The sequence below is a fragment of the Heptranchias perlo genome, chromosome 7 (assembly GCF_035084215.1).
Source record: "Heptranchias perlo isolate sHepPer1 chromosome 7, sHepPer1.hap1, whole genome shotgun sequence".
In the NCBI taxonomy this organism is placed as follows: Eukaryota; Metazoa; Chordata; class Chondrichthyes; order Hexanchiformes; family Hexanchidae; genus Heptranchias; species Heptranchias perlo.
The window spans coordinates 55,041,321-55,065,613 of NC_090331.1; the positions used below are offsets into that span (position 1 = coordinate 55,041,321).

Genomic DNA, 24,293 nt, shown 5'->3' on the forward strand with positions numbered 1-24,293 from the left:
GGTTTATGGAGGGTGGAGGATGGGAGGCCAGCCAGGAGAGCATTGGAATAGTCAAGTCTCAGGGTAACAAAGGCGTGGATGAGGGTTTTAGCAGCAGATGAGCTGTAGTAGGGGCGGAGACGGGCAATGTTACGGAGGCGGAAGTACGTGGTCTTGGTGATGGAGCGGATATGTGGTCGGAAGCTGTTCTCGGGGTCAAATAAGATTTTTTTTTGGGAACATTCCATTATTTTGACTAATCAGTTTATTTTATTTAAAAACACATTATTTATGGTTTACATTTTAAGATTTAAGCCACTAATGCCATAAGAATTAATTGTGCGCATGTAACTTAATCCTCCTAAATGAAGTATTTTCAAGATGTCTACGTGATGAGGAAGGGGAGAAATCCAATCTTGATATTTTTGGATCATTTTTCAGTTGGATCAGTCCCACCTCTGCTGGCCAAAGATATGTTTACTCTTTTATTTGTCTATATTGTAGTGTGATCATGAGTTGGTATGAACCTATATTTTTGAAATGTTAGTTTCATAACAAAATATTGATTTATTTCAGGCATTTCTGCGGATGTGCAATCTGCCAGTCCAGGTGCTTTGTAGGGCAAATGCAGAGTACATGTCCCCATCTGGTAAGTCTGAAGCTGACTTAAATTCCTGGAGGGGTTGTTTTGTGTGATGCCATGGCAACATATCTAATCCTGTAGCCAACAAACAGCACTGTTATGTTTTTTACCTCTGGTCATGAGCTATTTTGTTCATATGCTTTTGTATTACCCCAGTCTTTTCATTCGCAGCCTTGTTTATTTGAGGAATAAATTACTGTAAAGGTTGCAGTTGTTCAGGAATTTTCATTCCGAGATGAGTGTAAACTAGGATTGTTCTGTGATGATATGACCTTGTATGTAAAGTAGCATTTTGCATATGGATTATTCCATTGTGAATGATCGTTCAAGCAAATTACCATAAATGCTATGCGTACCTACCACACATTTTTTATTTAAAAAATTAGTAGATGTGTGGTTTTTTTTAGCAGCATTCACTGCCTAAGTAAGGAAAGAGGAGATTAGGTGGTGCATAGGCTCAAAATTCCTAAGATTGACATTTGGATCTTAGTAGTGTTTATGTGATGCTCTTGGCCTTTATAGGGATTCCCTTTGTGCCTGAACATAGATGAATAAAAGCTCAGAGATCACTATGTTCAAAGAGACCTGCAATTCTTTTGTGATACACTTATCGTATGGATGCAGATGAGGCTTTTGTTCATACGTTTCACCTCATCTATTACCCTAAGGCTGCCTGTGAAGGCAATGAAGAATGAATCTATTCAAAAGAACCATGACTGAGCCTGCTGTTAGTGTGAACTGTATATGAACTGGCCTTAACAGCAGGTTTCATGCATTTCGGTACAACACTTTTCCTTATCTTTTTCTTTTCAAGATATGAACCAAAATATAATTTGTGTATGTTTGTGCAAAAGCTTAATTTGTGGTTCTGTTAAGTTCGATTAAAATAAAACGCTTAAGAATTTTACTGGAGTGCACCCATAATTCCATAGCAGCAGGTGTTGGGAACAGGGAGAGAAAATCGGAGGATGAAGTAACGCTAACCATACGTGCCCCTCGTAGCAGTTGGTTATAGAATAGCAATGGTAGAGGTCTGGGGGAAAATCGGCTGCCCTCCCCCCCCCCCCCCCCCCCCCCCCCCAAACAGGGAAATACTACATTGTACATGGGGCTCCAAGAGGGTGACTGGGAACATTAGACTAAAGATATTTTTATGTTTTGAAAATGACTTTGGGCAATGTGTTGTTTGGTATTAAACATTTTAATAACTTTTAAATCTATTTTGACTATACGTTTACATTTTAAGCCACAATTATTTCAATGACAGTAAAAGTTAGGTTGAATATTGATATCAGTAGCTTAGGATATAAATGAAATAATTAATGTGAATATAGATTTAATAAATGCTCTAAGAATGGGTGGCACTTTGCATTGTTGTGGTAGTATGCTATTCCATAGCTCATCAGGTTCCCAAAGTTATACTCCCAGCTGGCTATCTGAAGAGATTCTTTCTGCTGCACCCTCCCCCAACCTCTGAAAGAGAATGTGAGGACAAGGTGATCTGCTGTCACATAACTCTTCCAACTGGTTCAAGAACATCAAGAACTGCTGAGTCATAGTGACCAGAAAGACCCGAAGATCTATTTGTGTTGTTAGCCGATCTCAGCTTGATGCTGTGCAATAGTACAATTGACCATAATACCACTGGGTTAGGGAGGGGGGAAAACAACCAGGTTCCTACCCCTGATCGCTATCTATTGAACCCTGCTGGAAACTGCATGTATGGTTCACTGATGGGGACAGGATTAAGCTCAATTGTGATGCCTCACCCACAGTTGAATACAGGGAGTCTCCTACGTAAGAAAATGGCCCTTGAGCTGTCAATGGCCACGGTTCTTTATATGAGTCAGGATTTAGAGCAATGGAGGGGTAAAGTTGGAAAAATTGTGTCAAACAAAGTTGCTAAACATCCTAAAGCATTGTTTAAGTGAGATCCCAGATTTTAAAAAATGAATTTGAAATTCCTTCATAGCCAGTTTAAAAGAAATTAATAATTAAATTAAATTTAAATCCTAGCCATGCATTTGTCACCTCCAGACGCAACTATTCTAATAGTCTCCTGGCTAGCCTCCCATCTTATACCCTCCATAAACTTCAGCTTATCCAAAACTCTGCTTCCCATATCCTAACCCACTCACCCATGATCCCTGTCCTTGCTGACTCAAATTAGCTCCTGGTCTCCCAAAACCTCAAATTTAAAATTCTCATCCTCGTGTTTAAATCCCTTCATGGCCTCACCCTCCCTTGTAACCTCCTCCAGCCTTACAACCCCACCACCCAAACTCTCCATCAGCTTGCCTAGGCCCCAACCACTCCACCCTCTGTGAAGGAACAGCACTCTTCCCCCTCTTCCACTCTCAAGCCCTTCCTCATATTCACTAGTGCTCAATGCCTCACCCAGTGCAAACGCTTAGAGTCATAGAGTTATACAGCACGGATAGAGGCCCTTCAGCCCATCGTGTCCGCGCCGGCCATCAAGCCCTGTCTAATCTAATCCCATATTCCAGCATTTGGTCCGTAGCCCTGTGTGCTATGGCATTTCAAGTGCTCATCCAAATGCTTCTTGAATGTTGTGAGGGTTCCTGCCTCCACAACCCTTTCAGGCAGTGAGTTCCAGACTCCATCCACCCTCTGGGCGAAAAAGTTCTTTCTCAAATCCCCTCTAAACCTCCCGCCTTTTACCTTGAATCTATGCCCCCTTGTTATAGAACCCTCAACGAAGGGAAAAAGCTCCTTAGTATCCATCTTATCTGTGCCCCTCATAATTTTGTACACCTCAATCATGTCCCCCCTCAGCCTCCTCTGCTCCAAGGAAAACAAACCCAATCTTCCCAGTCTCTCTTCATAGCTGAAGCGCTCCAGCCCTGGTAACATCCTGGTGAATCTCCTCTGCACCCTCTCCAAAGCGATCACATCCTTCCTGTAGTGTGGCGACCAGAACTACACACAGTACTCCAGCTGTGGCCTAACCAGTGTTTTATACAGCTCCATCATAACCCCCTTGCTCTTATATTCTATGCCTCGGCTAATAAAGGCAAGTATCCCATATGCCTTCTTTACCACCTTATCTACCTATTCCGCCGCCTTCAGGGATCTGTGAACTTGCACACCAAGATCCCTCTGACCCTCTGTCTTGCCTAGGGTCCTCCCATTCATTGTGTATTCCCTTGCCTTGTTAGTTCCTCCAAAGTGCATCACCTCGCACTTTTCCGGGTTAAATTCCATTTGCCACTGTTCCGCCCATCTGACCATCCCATCTATATCGTCCTGCAGACTGAGGCTATCCTCCTCGCTATTTACCACCCTACCAATTTTTGTATCATCAGCGAACTTACTGATCATACCTTTTACATTCATATCCAAGTCGTTAATGTAGACCACAAACAGCAAGGGACCCAGCACCGATCCCTGTGGTACCCCACTGGCCACAGGCTTCCAGTCACAAAAACAACCTTCGACCATCACCCTCTGCCTTCTGCCACTAAGCCAGTTTTGTATCCAAAGTGCCAAGGCACCCTGGATTCCATGGGCTCGTACCTTCTTGACCAGTCTCCTGTGCGGGACTTTATCGAAGGCCTTACTGAAATCCATGTATACCACATCCACTGCGTTACCCTCATCCACACGCCTAGTCACCCCCTCAAAAAATTCAATCAAATTAGTCAGACATGATCTTCCCTTGACAAAGCCATGTTGACTATCCCTGATTAATCCTTGCTTCTCCAAGTGGAGACTAATTTTGTCCTTCAGAATTTTTTCCAATAATTTTCCTACCACTGATGTTAGGCTCACTGGCCTGTAGTTCCCCGGTTTTTCCCTACTCCCCTTCTTGAATAATGGTACTACATTAGCGGTTCTCCAGTCCTCTGGCACATCCCCTGTGGCCAGAGAGGTTCTGAATATATGTGTTAGAGCCCCCGCAATCTCCTCCTTTGCCTCACACAGTAGCCTGGGATACATTTCGTCCGGGCCTGGGGATTTATCCATTTTTAGGTCTGCTAAAACCGCCAATACTTCCTCCCGCTCGATGTTAATATGTTCGAGTATATCACAGTCCCCCTGCCGTATTTCTATGTCTACATCGTCCTTCTCCACAGTGAAAACAGATGCAAAAAATTCATTTAGAACCCCTCCTACATCTGCCGGCTCCACACACAGATTGCCATTTTTGTCCCTAATGGGCCCTATTTTTTCCCTAGTCATCCTCTTACCCTTAATATACTTATAAAACATCTTAGGATTTTCCTTTATTTTGCTCGCCAGTGTTATTTCATGGCCCCTCCTTGATCTCCTAATTTCTTTTTTAAGTATCCCCCTGCACTTTTTGTACTCCTCTAGGGCTTCCTCCGTCTTTAGCCTTTTGTATCTGCCAAAAGCCCTCCTTTTTTTCCTAATCCATTCTCGTATATCCCCTGACATCCAAGGTTCCCTGGAGTTCTTGGAACCACCCTTGACCTTTACGGGAACATGTTGCCATTGTATGGTCTCAATCTCCCTTCTGAAAGACTCCCATTGCTCCGATGCGGATTTTCCTACAAGCAGCTGATCCCAGTCCATTTTGGCCAGATCCTGCCTTATCCTATTAAAATCGGCCTTCCCCCAATTTAGAACCTTTATTTCCGGCCCCTCCCTGTCCTTTTCCATGACCACCTTAAATCTCACCGAATTATGGTCACTGTCACCAAAGTGCTCACCAACTAGCACTTCTTCCACTTGGCCGGCCACATTCCCTAGAATTAGGTCCAGTACCGCCCCCTCTCTTGTAGGACTTTCTCCATGCTGGCTCAAAAAGCTCTCCTGGATGCACGTTAAGAATTTTGTACCCTCTAAGCCTTTTACACTCTGAGTATCCCAGTTAATATTGGGGAAGTTGAAATCCCCCACTATTATTACCCTATTATTTGCACAATTTTCTGAGATTTGCCTACATATCTGTTCCTCTATCTCCCCCTGACTGTTTGGGGGCCTATAGTACACTCCCATCAAAGTGCTTGCCCCCTTTTTGTTTTTAAGCTCCACCCATATGGCCTCATTAGAGGAACCTGCTAATATATCATCCCTCCTTATGGCAGTAATTGATTCTTTAATTAATATTGCAATCCCCCCTCCTCTTATACCTCCCCCTCTGTCTCGCCTGAAGATTCTGTACCCCGGAATATTGAGCTGCCAGTCTTGCCCCTCCCTCAACCATGTCTCTGTGACAGCAACAATATCATACTCCCATGTGTTTATCAACACCTTCAGTTCATCCACCTTATTCGCAAGACTCCTTGCATTAAAATAGATGCCATCCAGCCTTGCCCTCACATATTTGCCCTGTCTTCCAAGCTGACTTGTTTTTTTCTCTACATTTGGCTGCACATCACCCCCTATTGTAGCTCCACTCTGTATCCCATCCCCCTGCCAAGTTAGTTTAAACCCCCCCCCCCAAACAGTGCTAGCAAACCTCCCCGCAAGGATATTTGTCCCGCTCTGGTTCAGGTGCAACCCGTCCGACTTGTACAAGTCCCACCTTCCCCAGAAGCAGGCCCAGTGATCCAGGAAACTGAAACCCTCCCTCCTGCACCAACTCTTTAGCCACGCATTCATCTGTTCTATCCTCCTATTTCTATACTCACTAGCCCGTGGCACTGGGAGTAATCCAGAGATTACAACCTTTGAGGTCCTGCTCTTTAATCTTCTACCTAGCTCTCTAAATTCTTGATGCAGGACCTCATCTCCCTTCCTACCTATGTCGTTGGTCCCAATGTGGACCATGACCTCTGCCTGCTCACCCTCCCCCTTGAGAATGCCCTGTAGCCACTCAGTGACATCCATGACCCTGGCACCAGGGAGGCAACAAACCACCCTGGAGTCACATTTACGGCCACAGAAACGCCTGCCTGTTCCCCTTACGATAGAATCCCCTACCACTATAGCTCTTCCACTCTTTTTCCTCCCAGCCTGTGCAGCAGAGCTACCCCTGGTGCCAGGAAGTTGGCTGCTGCTGCCTTCCCCTGATAAGTCATCCCCCTCAACAATATCCAAAGCGGTATATTTGTTTGAGAGGGGGACGGCCACAGGGGACCCCTGCACTGCCTGCCTGCTCCTCTTACTCTGCCTGGTGGTCACCCAATTACTTCCTGCCTGTACAACCTTTACCTGCGGTGTGACCATCTCACTAAACGTGCTTTCCACGACGTTCTCAGCATCGCGAATGCTCCATAATGAATCCATCCGCAGCTCCAGTGCCGCAATGCGGTTTGTCAGTAGCTGCAGCTGGATACATTTCCCGCACACATGGTCGTCAGGGACACCGGAAAGGTCCCTGATTTCCCACATAGAGCAGGAAGAGCATAACACAGGGCTGGGCTGTCCTGACATGACTTACCCTTTAACTAATTAATTCAAATTAAATGAATCCCACCAACTTCACTTCAATTAAAAGGTATACTCAAGGGCCCTTGCTGAACAGCAGTCCCCCACTACACAACAGAGACCCGAGAATCCACAAACTCTAACTTTAGACAAATTCAGCAGGAAAATACTCACCAGCCAATCACTTACCTCTTCCTTGGTGACTTCCCACTTGGATTACTTTTTGCTTCTTATTTATCTTAGGTCCAGGAGTTAAGTCCCTGAAAACAAAATATAAAATCGAACCTACCCTTTAAATTCCCTCTACCCCCCAAAAGGTTAGAGGAGGTGGGAGGGTGGGAGTCACTACTAGTGTAGTGTCTCGGGTTTAGCAACCGCTCCACCTATATACGGGTACCAATGAATTGGCCCCGCCCCCTGCCTTTGAAAAAGCCCGCGAAGCTCTTTCCCCGCTGGGGAAAAAGACTCACGTAGGTGAGTTTAATTACTCACCTCAGGCCTCTGCTGCTCCCTTTATCGACTCGCCGCCGCTCCAACCAGGTCCGCTCCTCCTTCCCCGCTGCCGACCGCTCTGTGGGAGAGAGAAAGAAAGGCTCCTCCTCTGCCGCTGTCAACGCTGGTCTGACTCATTATCTATTTCCTCTTGAGTGGGTGACTCTGATGGTTCTTGCAAAGGTAAGATGCCTTGGAGTTGGTGATCCTGGATGGACCTCTTGCAAGACACCACCTCTGATGTGGAACATAGAAGAGCTTGTTTAGCTGCACACACAGCAACATTCCCACTACAAACTCACAGCCCATGCGTGCCCAATCTGCACTTTTGAAGTTTATTTTCTCAAGCTTTCTAATCATCATTTTTTAATCTGTTCTTTCACTATTCAAATTAATAAATGGTGTTGCTTATTATTTGCTGATTATGTTTTCCAACTGAATTCAGGCCGTCATTCTGAGATGAACTTAGCAGGTGCCCATCAATCTAACTTTCTGTGCCCATCAGTCTAACTTAACCTGGCTTGGTATGTTTGACTTGACCAGGACCAATAGGGAGGGCAAAGAGTGGCTAGAGGATCCAACCATGCTGGTCCTCCGATCAAATAAAGCATGGGACTTGAACCTATGACTTAGGTAAACACAAAGCCACAACCTCCTCTTTGTTTAAGTCCATGTTGAGGGGCCACGAGCTAGATTAGGTTGTGCATGTTTTTTTTCCTATAATATAGAATTTTTGAATAAAGTACTTGATTATTTTAAAAGCCCCCCCAAAGTTGGAAATTTATGGAGAAAATTGTTTCTTGTGATATGGAACAAGCATTTTCATAGTTGTCAAGCACCTGCTATTGCGGTGAATGTTCAGCCTTTGGTAGTGTCATCTTTGCAGCAGTGTGTGCAGAAGAAAATCCAAGTTTCTGTTGCCTCCCATACCCCAGGCGAAGAGTTGGTCCAAAACGATATTTGTGCGCATGTGCGGACCTTCGTGCTTGCACAAAGGCCCAAGTGATTCTGGTAGTACAGTATGAACAGCAATTGTACGACAGTCCGATCAAATCAGCCTGCGTGCATTTCGGTGCTTTTATATTTGCATAAGTCTAGTTGAAGTGATGTCTAAGCAACCTATTCTTTAAAAGATTTTGGTTACCTTGAGGTTTACTTGTTTAAAGAGTATTTCAAGTGATTCAGGTATTGCAATAGAAAGGAGTGTGGAGACAATTGTAAAGAATGGAATTTGTAGATTGCCTTAAAATTGGAATAAAGAACTAACCCCAGTAGAATATAAAAAACTCATCAATACGGTAAGTATGTACAGTAATTCTAAACAAGAATTCAATAAAATTACAATTAAACCTAACTGCAATGCCACAGATTGTACTGCATCTTCCATCAGCGAAATCGTAAAACTACTATAAAACTGAACAATAAAATCCAATGGCAGTTTCACAAATTATGACACCTTGCATTTTTATAGCACCTTTTAATATAGAAAAACAACCCAAGGTGCTTCACCGAAGTAATCAGACAAAAATGGACGCTAAGCCGAAGAAGGAGATATTGGGAGGAGTGATCAAAAGCTTGGTCAAAGAAATAAGTTTTAAGGAGGATCTTAAAGAAGAGAGGTAGAGAGACAGAGTGGTTTAGGAAAGGAATTCTAGATTGTAGGCCATAGACAGCTGAAGGAAGACCCAACAATGGTGGGGTAACGGGAAGGGGACGCACAAGAGACCAAAGACAGTTGGATGCAGAGTTCTGAGGCTGTTTTAGGGCTGGAGGAGGTTTCAGGGATAGGGAGAGATTTAAACATGAGGATGTAACTTTTAAATTGGAATTGGGCGATGGGGAGCCAATGTAGGTCAGCCACGACAAACTACTGTAAAATGCTGCAGCACTGCTGTATCAGTGTACTGTAATACCCAATTGAATACATTCTAACCAGCAGTGTTTCGCGCTGACAGTTTTTGTGTGTCAGCATTTGCTGATGAAACGCCACATGTTTATTGCCTCCAGCACTTTGAGCTGAGTCACCCAGAATGCTTTGACAGCTTTATTGTGTGCATGCACAGAGTTTCAGGCAGGTGTGGAGGCCCAAGCAGTTGTGCACACAGATTATAGGCGAGTCGTCTCAGAATGCCCCAAAAGTTTTTTGTGCGCATGCACAGATTGCCGAGCACTTGTCGATAAAGGTTGTGCGTTTCCCTCTGGCGTGGCCCTGCATTTGACGATTGATGGGATTTAGTTGTAATTTTGCTTCTGTATTGAAATTACTTTTTTGAGGCACAAAGGAAATGGGGAAAAAATATTCAGCTGCCATCCAAATAAAACAGACAAACCAAATCTGGCCCCTCAAGTCTCTATTTTATTTTATTTTATTTTATTTTATTTTATTTTAAAAAAGAGTCAACCATGCTCTTGATGAAAACACTGTAATTTGTATTGTGGCTGTTTGTCTCCTACACTTCGGCAGCCAGCACAGGCGCCACAGGCTGCCTACTCACTTCGGATCAGAGAGTTTTGCACTCAGTGTAGGAACAGACTATGATTCCAGGAAAGGACTTGGCTCACGGGAACGTTTTTTGCATTGGACATCCTCTTCCTACATTCACAATAGCAATTATGGGCCAGAATTTGCTGTCAAAGTAACTGTGAGGCTAATGGCCGTTATTTATGCATAAATGGCACAGTAACTTCAGGCGAGGCCACTTTTTAGCTCATTCCCCTGTCTTGTCATTATCCCTTTGGAGTTTCTTTTGGTCTTCTAAAGAATTGTCTATGCCTTCTATTTTGGTATCATCTGCAAGTTTCGACACTATTTCCTCTTGGACTATATCCAAATCATTGATATACATAGTGAACAGAAGTGTCCCCAGAATATGAACACTGTGGGACATCACTACCCACTTCCAACCACTCTGAGTAACTGCCTTTTACTACTACTCCCTCTTTCCTCCTTTCTAACCAGTTTTCAATTCAGTTTGCTATCCTCCCTCAATTCCGTACCTCTATCTTCTCTGGTAATCTCCTGTGTGGTAAAAAGGCTTTCCTAAAGTCCATGTATATGACATCCACTGCATTTCCCCCATCTACCATATCTGTTACCTCCTCAAAGAATTCTATGAGGTTTGTCAAGCACAATCATCCCTTTTGAAAACCGTGCTGGCTACTTCTATTTTCTCTTTATCTAGATACGTGGTAATTTCATAGAAACTCTACAAATTTTCCCTACCAGAAGTGTTAAACTAACTGGGCTATAATTACCTAGATTAACTATGTCTCCCTTTTTAAAGATGGGTACTACATTGGCCACTTTCCAGCCCTTTAGCACACATCCACACTCGATGGAGCCCTGAAATATAGGCCGAGATTTTCCTGCAAAAGTGAGATTGACGACATACACTGTAAATCTTGCCGTCTATAGTGCGCCGTTGCTAACTTGCTCCCAATTTTGCTGGTTTTCTAATTAGAATATGCCACCGTGAACATAGCAACAAATCAGTCATTCAGCGCCGATCGAAGAGCTGAAGTGTTGGCACATTCGCCATCCAGCGCCGCGGAAGGGTTTTGGTGAATGAAAGTCTAACTTCTTAAATAAACTTTAATCCACAATTATTTTAAGTTGTAGTGTCCCTTTTCGAATTTTGAGATTTCTGTCAGTTTCACTGCTGTGTGTGATCTATGAATTCAGGCCGCTACTTTATAAAATGATTAATTTAGGAATAAAATAATTATTGACCTTTATTTTTGTGGATTTGGAGGGCATAAAATGATCTAAGCAAGCTAACCGTGAATTTTTAACTGATTGAAAAGTTCTGATAATTTCTGTTTGAATGAGAATGAAGATTGCAAATCATTGTGGACAAAAATTGACATAATGACATGCTGAGTTTCCTCTGAGTAGATGGGCTTGAAATGTTTTTGAGGTATATGTATACTAATTTACTCATAACTGATTGAAGCAACAGTGATTATTAAGCAAATTAGAGTTATTAGAAAATATATTTTTTTTGTGTTAGTGGCTTTAGTAAGGTTGAGCACCGTGGGAAAATAGAGAAGGGGTCATTTACATTCTGAAAATGATCTCATAAATTGAAAGGGCTCCGGACATGTGATGTGGCAGTATTCAAATTGAAAATCCCAGGTGCAGGAAGTGGATACTCAAAGATCCTGGTTTAATCTTTGTAACAGGGATCTATTTTTAATAACTGGGAGTTTAAACCCGATCTTGATGCAATAAATTACGCCACTGCCAGGCCACTTAGACCATTATTTTTAGGGCTAGGTGGCAGTGGCATTGAAAATTGGCTTAAATGCAGGAGAATTGCGACCGCCATTGATTTTAATGGGGGAGGGGTTATGATCTTCTAACTGTTTTGGGCGAGGGTAATGGCGGAGCAGTGTAAAAATCCCAGGAAAATATGGAGCAGCGTAATTAATGGTGTGAGTCACTTACTCCATAATTTCCACTTTTTTTTGCACCATTCAAGGGTCTCCACAATGTAGATGCGCCATTACAATGGCACGTCCCCAGGAAAATGTGCGCTATAATTTCTAGGGCCTCAGCAATTTCCCCCCTCATGTCTCTCAGGATCCTATGATGTATCCTGTCGAGCCCTGGTGCAGTGTCTTCCTTTAGCCTGACTAATTCATCTAAAATTTTCCTTTAATCCATCATAATATTGCTCATCTCACTCTCAACAACTTCAGGATTCACCTCTTCACTGATATCCTCTTTAGCAAAGACCAATGCAAAGTATTTATTAAATACCTGTACTATTTTTTGATTATCACCTACAAATCGACAATCCCTCTTCTCTCAGGAGTCCCACCTCACTTTTATCAATTCTCTTTTTACCGATATGCTTGTAAAATACTTTACTGTTCAGAGTTTGGTTTAGTTCAAAACGTGACTTAATTCTGCTTTTATTTCCTCACAACTTCAACTTACTACTGTAGGGCTGTGTCTACTTTTTTGATGCTGCTCATCAACTTTTCTGAATTTTGTGAATAGGAACATAAGCAATAATGCCTCCTCAACTCTTTTTTTTAGACTGACTCTCAAATCTGCACTTATTCATAATGGCACCTCAACCACTGGTGGCAGTATGTATGCTTCCCTTTTAGCCTAATGGGTTAACATTGCTGATATTTAGTTTAAAAGATGGCTCCCAATGACAAATTTTATAAACGTGAGCTTGGTGCTATAGATTATAGGATCCAATGTGACGCTTTCTGTATACATGGCAAACAAGAAGAAAACTGAAACACTTCTCTCTTCTAACCAATTTGTGTTTTCCCACTAGAGGGATTTTCCATTAGCTCAGTGACTAGCTGAACCATATGGGCCAGGAAGGGTAAACACATAATCAATACTGAGTGAGCTGATCTCATGCCCTAGAAAAAATGTTCACACCAGTAGAGCTGCATACTAGTGGATTTGACTAGATATAAGGAGTGGACAAACCTGCATTGCTAAATAAACCCGAACACATAACACAAAGTACATTTTAAAAATAGCAAACAAATAATCAAATGTAGTACCACATTCTTCTTTTTCCCCAGAGAACACATTTGAGATAGTACTATATATTTTGAAATTGAGCCTGTTAGTTTACAATTATATTTTGTGTAGCTCTGTGGTTGTTCTCCTTATGACATTTTGATGGCTTTTTGAGTGATATTCTTAGCCGTAATCTATTTTATCTGTGTTATTTTTGAGAGCTGTGTTTCCATTTCCACTCTGAAATTGTGATAATAACTCGAGTGATCTTGTTTTACATTAGGCAAGGCTCCCTTTATACATGTGGGTAATCATGTTGTATCAGAACTTGGCCCTATAGTGCAGTTTGCAAAAGCCAAGGTAAGAAAAATTACAGCTGTAAGCATACTTTGTTACTACAACTCTAAATGCCACTTCATCTGTCACTTTTAGGCATGTATGTTGATTCAGCAATCTGTAAAAAAATTATGTATGGATAAAATGCTTACATTTATTGCCATATTTAAGAGTATTTTAGGCTTATGATTCTTTAATGATACAAGTGTGATACAGTCCCATAATAAAATCATTTCCAAATGAATTGGGCATGGCTAACTTTTGACACATCTGTAGGTTCAATTTCATTTAATAATAGTTATGATCAAAGGATAATTTTGTGAACAAAGAATGTATGTACCTTTTTCCAAAAAAAGAATATACAGTGCAATCTGAAGCTGTTAGATCTGTTTTGACTTTCATTTTTCACAACTCATTTATGGTTTGTAATATGATCAATTAAAGGGAAATCAATTGTGACTGTACAGTATTGGTGATCATCACAACTGCATTATGAGTTTTGATCTACTAATGGCACTTACATCTGCATAACCTGTCTCTTTAGGGTCACTCACTCAGTGACGGACTGGATGAAATTCAGAAGGCTGAGATGAAAGCCTACACAGAACTGGTGAATAATATGCTGTTGACAGCAGAGGTATGTCAGCTCAAAGGATTGTTACATTGTTCTTGTTTTCTTAATATTGTAAAGCAATGACGAACAGCCCAGTTGGTCTTTCCTGTTTGTGATTAATGATTACATCTAAACCTGTCATGTTTTATGTATATTTGCAATTTGCAGTCATATGTGTGATTAGTTCTTGACTAACTTTTGGCAATATGTTTTATCCTGCAGCTTTACATACAGTGGTGTGATGACAGCACTTCAGCAAAGGTGAGAAATCCTTCAGCATTTATGACAATTAAAATTTAATGAAATGGGCCTTTGATTTGCAAATGCTACAACATTGATGGTGTTAGTTTCAATAACACAGCAATCATTACATACTTTTGTTCCATTTTAAAAGCGGCTGCTTTCACAAATATCCTAATATAGGGTAACTTTATGCAATATTGTGACTATCCATGGATACATTTTGTCAGGATCAAGGAGTGTAAAGTTGTAGCATTTCATTAATCATTTTCTAAGACTTAAGAATTTAGAAAATGATCATATGCCTAAAATCTCTTGCAATATTTACAAGCTAGTAGTTAATTAAATTTAACAAGAAACTTAAAACCCTTCACTTATGTGATCAGTATCACATGTTTACACCATAATACTTACAATATGCTTTCATTAACATCATTCACAAGACTTTAAGGCAGCTTTAAGGCCAGTAAGTAACTAGGAATGTAGAATTTACGCTGATAAATGAAACATAAATGATAGCAAATTAAAGACTGTAACACAATCTTGGGGAGAGTCAGATAAGTCAAGACTGGTTTGGTTGAATTGGTGCTGTCCCATTCATTTATAAGTAGATTTCAAAATGATTAGTTAATTTTATTGTTTCTTTAAATGTTGTACCACTCCAATTAAAGGGTTAACTGGAACTTTATGATATTTCATGGATTGTGTAAAATTAAAAACTTTTAATGGTCCAAAGTTTTTGGTGTTTTAAGATAACTCGTTCCAGATATGGCTCACCGTATCCGTGGCCTCTTAACCATATCTTGGCCTATCAGAAGCAATGGGAAGTAAGACGCAAGATGAAGGCAATTGGATGGGCTGGAAAAACTCTTAAACAGGTCAGTCATTAATATTTTTCCAGAGTTGCCATTGTTGCATTCATAACTTGTTTTCCAGCTCTAATCCAATGGTAATTATAGTACAAGAGTTTGTATTGCTTGAAACTATTTGCTATTTTAAAATAAATTATTTTAAGCAAGACAGAAATGATATTTTTGAAGGTGAGCTTTTTTATTTAAAATCGCAGAAGTAGATTCACTCTGGAATTCACACTCTGAAATTCCCTTCACACCTCCCCTACCTCTCATCATTTAAGACCCACCTCTTTGACTAAGCATTTGGTCACCCCTCCTAATATCTCTTCGGCTTGGCATCCAGTTTTGACTGATCATGCCTCTGTAAAGAGTCTTGGGACATTTTTCTATAGTAAAGACTCTATATTAATGCAAGTTGTTGCTGTTGCCCACACACTTTCAAAATCTGTATTTGTAACACCAGTGGACATAGAAAATGAAAATACTAGACTAAATGATGAAAGTTAATCACAACCCTGCATCTAGTGACTGATGTAAACTCACTTCTATACGATGGCGGTTAATTTCCATAAGTACACCATTCAATCAAAATTCAGAAGAGTTTGACACTGCGCAACATTATGCTACTGTTAGTCAACACTGCCCAAGAATGTGACGATATCTTGACCAACAAAAATATACTTAAGCAAATTGGACACTATAATTTAAACTCCTCATGCTTTTAGACTTTATAAAGTGTACAGTAATAAACTGCTCCTGCATTTTGATTAAACACCATAGCCTGTGGCCCTGGCAGCTAATCTACTGTGAAGCTGTTTATTGCCTTTCACACTTCTTCTGACAGAATTTATTACTTAAATCTGTAACATGATCTACACAATATTAGTCATCACCGTGCAGTTTCAACATGACATCCTCCAACTTGTGCTCTATTGATTTAACAATTTACTACAGCATTTATTTGGTTTGTTAAAAGTTGCTTAACAGTGATAGGGCATTTAAGTATTCCGTAGATCTTCCAGCTCCACCCTTAACTAGTTCAGTACCATTCATAGAGTATGATGTGGAGATGCCGGTGATGGACTGGGGTGGACAAATGTACGGAGTCGTACAAAACCAGGTTATAGTCCAACAGCTTTATTTGAAATCACAAGCTTTCGGAGCTTTGCTCCTTCGTCAGGTGATGAAGGAGCAAAGCTCCGAAAGCTTGTGATTTCAAATAAAGCTGTGGGACTATAACCTGGTGTTGTACGACTCCATACATTCATAGAGTATGTATGTCATCCATTTGTCTTTAAATGTGCAATACCATATACTTATCTGTATTGAATTTCATCTGCCAGTGTTCTGCCTAGATTTTATCTCGCTCATTCCTGGCTGCCTCATCAGGCTTAACTGCCACCCAACCCCAATTTAGTATCATCTGTAAATTTGACCAGTTTGCATTGAGTTTCTGCATACAATTTGTTGATGTAGTTTAGAAACTGTAGAGGTGGGGGGGGTCACAGAGTGGAGAATGTCATGCTGAAAGTTTACGATACATCACTCAGACACACCTGTAGTGCTGTGTTTAGTTTTGGTCACCGAGGTACAGAAGAAACATTGAAGTCCTGAAAGTGATGCAGAGACCACCCATGAACGTTGATTCCTTCTGTCAGAAAATTGAATTATGAGAAAAGACTGGAGAAATTTGGGTTCTTGAACCTTCCTAGGAAATCACAGGCAATCTTGAAGTATGTACGGTAGTAAATGATACTGAAAAGGTAAATCGAGAACACTTCTTTAAGGCAAACTGATGACCGGCATACTTAAGGCTGCTCTCAATCCTTGGTATTGGTCTTTGATCAGTGGTAGCATACTCGCCTCTGAATCGGAAGGCCGTGGATTCAAGCCCCCTCCAGAGACTTGAGCACAAATCTAAGCTGACACTTCAATGCAGTACTGAGGGAGTGCTGCACTGTCTGAGGTGTTGACTTTCAGATGAGACGTTAAATCAAAGCTTTTTTTCATTCGTTCATGGGATGTGGGCGTCGCTGGCGAGGCCGGCATTTATTGCCCATCCCTAATTGCCCTTGAGAAGGTGGTGATGAGCCGCCTTCTTGAACCACTGCAGTGTGTGTGGTGACGGTTCTCCCACAGTGCTGTTAGGAAGGGAGTTCCAGGATTTTGACCCAGCGACGATGAAGGAACAGCGATTTCCAAGTCGGGATGGTGTGTGACTTGGAGGGGAACATGCAGGTAGTGGTGTTCCCATGTGCCTGCTGCTCTTGTCCTTCTAGGTGGTAGAGGTCGCGGGTTTGGGAGGTGCTGTCGAAGAAGCCTTGGCGAATTGCTGCAGTGCATCCTGTGGATGGTACACGCTGCAGCCACTGTGCGCCGGTGGTGAAGGGAGTGAATGTTTAGGGTGATGGATGGGGTGCCAATCAAGCGGGCTGCTTTGTCCTGGATGATATTGAGCTTCTTGAGTGTTGGAGCTGCACTCTTCCAAGCAAGTGGAGAGTATTCCATCACATTCCTGACTTGTGCCTTTTAGATGGTGGAAAGGCTTTGGGGAGTCAGGAGGTGAGTCACTCGCCGCAGAATACCCAGCCTCTGACCTGCTCTCGTAGCCACAGTATTTATATGGCTGGTCCAGTTAAGTTTCTGGTCGATGGTGACCCCCAGAATGTTGATGGTGGGGGATTTGGCGATGGCTTTGCTATTGAATGTCAAGGGGAGGTGGTTAGACTCTCTCTTGGAGATGGTCATTGCCTGGCACTTGTCTGGCGCGAATGTTACTTGCCACTTATGAGCCCAAGCCTGGATGTTGTCCAGGTCTTGCTGCATGCGGGCTTGGACTGCTTCATTATTTGAGGGGTTGCGAATGGAACTGAACACTGTGCAATCATCAGCGAACATCCCCATTTCTGACCTTATGATGGAGGGAAGGTCATTGATGAAGCAGCTGAAGATGGTTGGGCCGAGGACACTGCCCTGAGGAACTCCTGCAGCAATGCCTGGGGCTGAGATGATTGGTCTCCAACAACCACTACCATCTTCCTTCGTGCTAGGTATGACTCCAGCCACTGGAGAGTTTTCCCCCTGATTCCCATTGACTTCAATTTTACTCGGGCTGCTTGGTGCCATGCTCGGTCAAATGCTGCCTTAATGTCAAGGGCATTAATGTCACCTCACCTCTGGAATTCAGCTCTTTTGTCCATGTTTGGACCAAGGCTGTAATGAGGTCTGGAGCAGAGTGGTCCTGGCGGAACCCAAACTGAGCATCGGCGAGCAGGTTATTGGTGAGTAAGTGCTGCTTGATAGCACTGTTGACGACACCTTCCATCACTTTGCTGATGATTGAGAGTAGACTGATGGAGTGGTAATTGGCCGGATTGGATTTGTCCTGCTTTTTGTGGACAGGACATACCTGGGCAATTTTCCACATTGTTGGGTAGATGCCAGTGTTGTAGCTGTACTGGAACAGCTTGGCTAGAGGTGCAGCTAGTTCTGGAGCACAAGTCTTCAGCACTACAGCTGGGAATTTGTCGGGGCCCATAGCCTTTGCTGTATCCAGTGCACTCAGCCGTTTCTTGATATCACGTGGAGTGAATCCCTGCCCTCTAAGATGGATGTAAAAGATTCCAGGGCACAATTTGAAAAAGAACAGGGGTGCTTTCCCAGTCTTCTGGCAAATATATATCCCTCAACCATCATCACTAAAACAGATTATTTGGTCATTTATCTCATTGCTGTTTGTGGGATCATGCTTTGTGCAAATTGGCTGCTACATTTCCCTATATTGCAAGAGTGACTGTTCTTAATTGGCTGTAAAGTGCTTTCGGATGTCCTGAGGTTGTGAACTGACAGGTGTCAATCATGGCTCAGTGGTAGCATTCTCGCTTCTGACCCAGAAGATTATGGGTTCAAGTCCCACTCCAGAGACTTGCTGACACTCCAGTACAGTACAGAGGGAGCGCTGCACTGTCGGAGATGCCGTCTTTCGGATGAGACGTTAAACCGAGACCTTGCCTGCCCTCTCAGGTGGATGAAAAGGATCCCGTGGCACTATTTTGAAGAAGAGCAAGGGAGTTCTCCCCAGTGTCCTGGCCAATATTTATCCCTCAACCAACGCCAGGTTATCTGGTCATTATCACATTGCTGTTTGTGAGACCTTACTGTGTGCAAATTAACTGCTGCATTTCCTTCATTATGACAGTGACTACACTTCAAAAGTATAGCAAAGAGGGATGTCCCGAGATCGTGAAAGGTGCTATATAAATGCAAGTTCTTTTTTTAAAAAAAATTCTTGAAAAGAGTGGTCAACATCTGGAATGGTCTTCTAGGATAAAACCTTGCAATCATTTAAGAGACGGTAGGATTCTATGATGGAGAGATTGTAGTTTTTTTCTAAATGGATGAGCTAAGATGCTTCCTTGCCCGTATTTAGCTTGTAACTTGTGGCATTCAAAGGGATTTTACATAAAGCATAATGCATTGTTGAAAGTGACCGATTAGTTCCAGGTGACTTCAGTAAGAGTACAGTTTGAACTGTTCAAGGATAGTGCCTAGTTCTTAGATTGAAATCAAGCATTTTATGCCTCCTTCACCATTATTATAATATGCTCTAATTGCCTTGCAGTTAATTTCTGGTATTGTAGTGAAAACAAAATAATTAAGGGCTATTGAATTATTCTGTAAGTTTAAAGCAGATCTTTTATTGACGACATATTGGCTTTTCTGGCATACCAACTGTAAAATTATGTTATTACATAGTTCATAGAACACTACATGGAAAATGATTTGGTAACTGTCAAATAAATAAAAGAACTAAGAACCATTGGGGCAGCACAGACAATGGCCTGCCGAGCAGAGTCATTGGCATTAGCTTTTTCAAATTTTGATGCATTTACATATATATAAAAATTCATTAGAAAAGGGAATAATGCCAGAGGACTGGCAGACAGCTAATATTCCTATATTTAAAAAGGGAGATAGAACAAGTCCAGGGAACGATAAACCAATTAGCTAAATGTCGGTGGTAGGAAAGATAATGGAATCCTTGCTCAAAGATGTAATAGAAAAAAATCTAGAAACCGAAAATATAATTAAGAATAGTCAGCATGGATTTCAAAAGGAAAGGTCATGCTTAACCAACCTTATTGAATTCCTTGAAGAAGTAACATAAAGGTAGACAAGGGTAATGTTGTAGATGTAATATCTTTGGATTTTCAAAAGGCCTTCGATTAGGTACTGCATGGTAGACTCATGACTAAGGTCAGAGCATGTGGAGTCAGGGGACAAGTAGCAAAATCGATAGCAAGCTGGCTACAAAACAGAGAGTAGGGATTAAAGGTAGTTACTCAGACTGTGAAAAGGTAGGAAATCGTATTCCACAAGGATCGGCATTGGAACCACTGTTGTTCATCATTTACGTAAATGATTTGAATCATAGAAGTTTACAACATGGAAACAGGCCCTTCGGCCCAACATGTCCATGTCGCCCAGTTTATACCACTAAGCTAGTCCCAATTGCCTGCACTTGGCCCATATCCCTCTATACCCATCTTACCCATGTAACTGTCCAAATGCTTTTTAAAAGACAAAATTGTACCCGCCTCTACTACTGCCTCTGGCAGCTCGTTCCAGACACTCACCACCCTTTGAGTGAAAAAATTGCCCCTCTGGACCCTTTTGTATCTCTCCCCTCTCACCTTAAATCTATGCCCCCTCGTTATAGACTCCCCTACCTTTGGGAAAAGATTTTGACTATCCACCTTATCTATGCCCCTCATTATTTTATAGTCTTCTATAAGATCACCCCTAAACCTCCTACTCTCCAGGGGAAAAAGTCTCAGTCTATCCAACCTCTCCCTATAAGTCAAACCATCAAGTCCCGATAGCATCCTAGTAAATCTTTTCTGCACTCTTTTTCTAGTTTAATAATATCCTTTCTATAATAGGGTGACCAGAACTGTACACAGTATTCCAAGTGTGGCCTCACCAATGCCCTGTACAACTTCAACAAGACATCCCAACTCCTGCATTCAATGTTCTGACCAATGAAACCAAGCATGCTGAATGCCTTCTTCACCACCCTATCCACCTGTGACTCCACTTTCAAGGAGCTATGAACCTGTACTCCTAGATCTCTTTGTTCTATAACTCTCCCCAACGCCCTACCATTAACGGAGTAGGTCCTGGCCCGATTCGATCTACCAAAATGCATCACCTCACATTTATCTAAATTAAACTCCATCTGCCATTCATCGGCCCACTGGCCCAATTTATCAAGATCCCGTTGCAATCCTAGATAACCACCTTCACTGTCCACAATGCCACCAATCTTGGTGTCATCTGCAAACTTACTAACCATGCCTCCTAAATTCTCATCCAAATCATTAATATAAATAACAAATAACAGCGGACCCAGCACCGATCCCTGAGGCACACCGCTGGTCACAGGCCTCCAGTTTGAAAAACAACCCTCTGTCTTCTGTCGTCTGGACTCAGGAATCGGAAGTACAATTTCAAAATTTGCGGACGACATCAAATTGGGGGATTTCGTTAATACTGAGGAGGACTGCGACAAAATCCAGGAAGACGTTAATAAACTTGTAGAATGGGCATGTAATTTGCAAATGAAATTCAATATAGATAAGTGTGAGGTGGTACATTTCAGTAGGAAGAATAAGGAGGCCACATACTCCTTGGAAAATAAGAGTCTAAATGGGGTATAGAGGAGCAGGGGGACCCACATCACTAAAAGTAGTGATGCAGGTTAAGAAGGCCATAAAAAAGCAAAGAAAGCACTGGGGTTCATTTCTGGAGGGATAGAATTGAAAAGCAGGGAAGTTATGTTAAACCTGTATCGAATCTTGGTTAGACCACACTTGAAGTGCTGTGAACAGTTCTCGTCTCCATATTATAAAAAGGATACAGAGGCACTGGAGAAGGTGCAAAAATGATTTACTAGGATGATACCAGAACTGAGTGGTTATTCCTATCAGGAAAGATTAAAGAGGCTGGGGCTCTTTTCTCTAGAAAAGAGAAGACTGAGGGGCGACCCGATAGAGGTCTTTAAGATTATGAAAGTGAGAGGGTAGACGTAGCGAACATGTTTCCACTTGCAGGGGAGACCAGAACTAGGGGCCATGTATATAAGATAGTCACTAATCAATCCAATAGGAAATTCAGGAGAAGCTTTTTTATCCAGAGAGTGGTTAGAATGTAGAACTTGCTACCACAAGGAGTAGTAGAGGCGACTAGAGCAGATGCATTTAAGGAGAAGCTAGATAAACACATGAGGGAGAAAGGAATAGAAGGATATGTTGATGGGTTAGATGAAGTAGGGAGGAAGGAAGCTCGTTTGGAGCATAAACACCGACCGGCATGGACCTGTTGGGTCGAATGGCCTGTTTCTGTGTTGTACATTCTACATCATACCTAATTGCATCTATGATGTGACCATGGCAATCTTCAAAATCTGGATATTTGGTTAACTGGTAAACCAAACATTTAAAGATAGTTTTCAACCATTGAAAATCAAATTTTAAAAAAATACTCAGACAGAAGAAAATAGGTAAGTAGAAACTTTAAGGGGGGCAAAAGGTTAGAATAGAGTATATTAGTGAAATGGGAAAATTGAAGTTTTTTAAGAAAAAGGGACGAAGAGAGAATAACAGGGTGAGTACAGGTAAAGTACTTGCATTTTATTTTTATGTAAAATTGTATTTTGAGTATTTAAATTTAGTAGTTCCTTAAGCAGATCTCTTCTGAGACATCGAGGGAGCGGCGTGGTCTGTAGGTTCTAAGAACATAGAAGCATAGGGATAGAAGTAGGCCATTCAGCAATAATAAAGTTGTTCCTGATGTTTGAATAGCTCAGTATAGAGCCAAAATTCCAGTTTTGTTCGGTACAAAAGCTATATAGCTCCAGCGTAGGGGACTGGAATTTGGGGTCTAAATCGGTCCGATATGGCAGAGTTATAGCCATTCTAAGATGCACAGTAACTTCCAGAGAGGAACCAGGGTAATCGGTGATACTTACACCACTTGCAAAGTGATCTCAACACAAAAACCAAACAAAGAATAGACAAACTTTGCAACACTGGACTTCATGTCACAAAGTGGGTTTACTATGTGCACATATAAATATAACAAGTGGTGTAAGTATCACCAAGATTACGCTGGTTGCTCTCTGTACTGTTCTTAATCGTATCCCGGTGCTGTGCTCAAGCAATACCTGAGGACCGGAGACAGTGATGCTCAGCTGTTCTTTGGTGCCATGAGGCTCTTGGGACCAAGGTGGCCCTTGTCTCAGGGCTTCTAATTCCCAGAGGACTCTTCAGGCTCCATTGCCACTACAGGTGAGTGGACAGACTGTTGTATATTCTGACAACTACATGAGCAGACACCTGAGTGTGCTGGCTAAAAAAGTCACATGAACTGTCACCAGGTCTGGGGATAGCATCATGAAGGTGGCCTCTAACCATGCCACTTGTGTTGAGGCCTGGATCTGAGTGCCCACTAATAAGCAGCAGAGCAGACCTGCATAACAGTTAGATCCTTCAGACCCTGAGAGATGCTGCTCTAAAGCTCTCAGAAACTGCTCTCCTTTGTTATCTCCATAGCCCCCCAAGCCCTGAAAGCCAGTGGTCAAATCATCTGTGTTAAATGCACCGACTGGTCTCGAGGCCTCTCTGTCAGGGGGGATGGTTGCAGATGTTTGTGGTGCTACTTCCTGCTCCAGGTGGCTGCATTGTGTTGAATCCTTCTTGGATTTTGGCACTGAAGATAGTATTGGACTTCGCTGTGACACTTGCTATGTTTTCTCAGCTCCTCCGAGATAATCCTCAGTGCCTTCATGGAAATGTGATGCTCATCCTTCATCTTTTTTAGAGCAGGATTCCAGACATCTAAGACCACAAGCTCAGGAGTCAGGGCTGAGATCTGTGGAGCCTTTGTTCCCCATTGTCAGATCCCACCTTCATCTCTGATTGCTCTGGCAGTATGGGGATAACTAATGAAGGAGTGCCACATGTATAAAGAGAATTGTATTGGAAAGGGATTGGTATCCTACTGGGCCTTTCTTCAAAGTAAAGTTATGCAAGAGCAAAAGGCTTTTGCAGCCTACAGCAGCTGTCAGAGTGTGCAGTAGTACATCTACGATATCCATGCTTTCATGCAGGAGAGGTTTATCAAATGCAGAGTAACGTGAAGCGAGTTACATCTTTACAGACATCTTACAGGGGAGCTCCAAAGCAGTGAGAGAATGATATGACTGGGACCATTTGAGACCTTGGG

The 24,293-nt window shown here is 42.1% G+C and overlaps 1 protein-coding gene across 1 annotated transcript in view; it reads left to right on the forward strand.

Moving 5' to 3' along the window:
* Positions 1–24,293, forward strand: part of mtx2 (metaxin 2) — a 66,355-nt gene that overhangs the window by 34,199 nt on the left and 7,863 nt on the right. Inside the window, exons 4-8 of the mRNA XM_067987613.1 lie at positions 556–628; positions 13,249–13,325; positions 13,846–13,938; positions 14,137–14,175; positions 14,907–15,032. Of these exons, the coding sequence (XP_067843714.1) occupies positions 556–628; positions 13,249–13,325; positions 13,846–13,938; positions 14,137–14,175; positions 14,907–15,032 (408 nt within the window). The remainder of the gene's footprint in view (positions 1–555; positions 629–13,248; positions 13,326–13,845; positions 13,939–14,136; positions 14,176–14,906; positions 15,033–24,293) is intronic.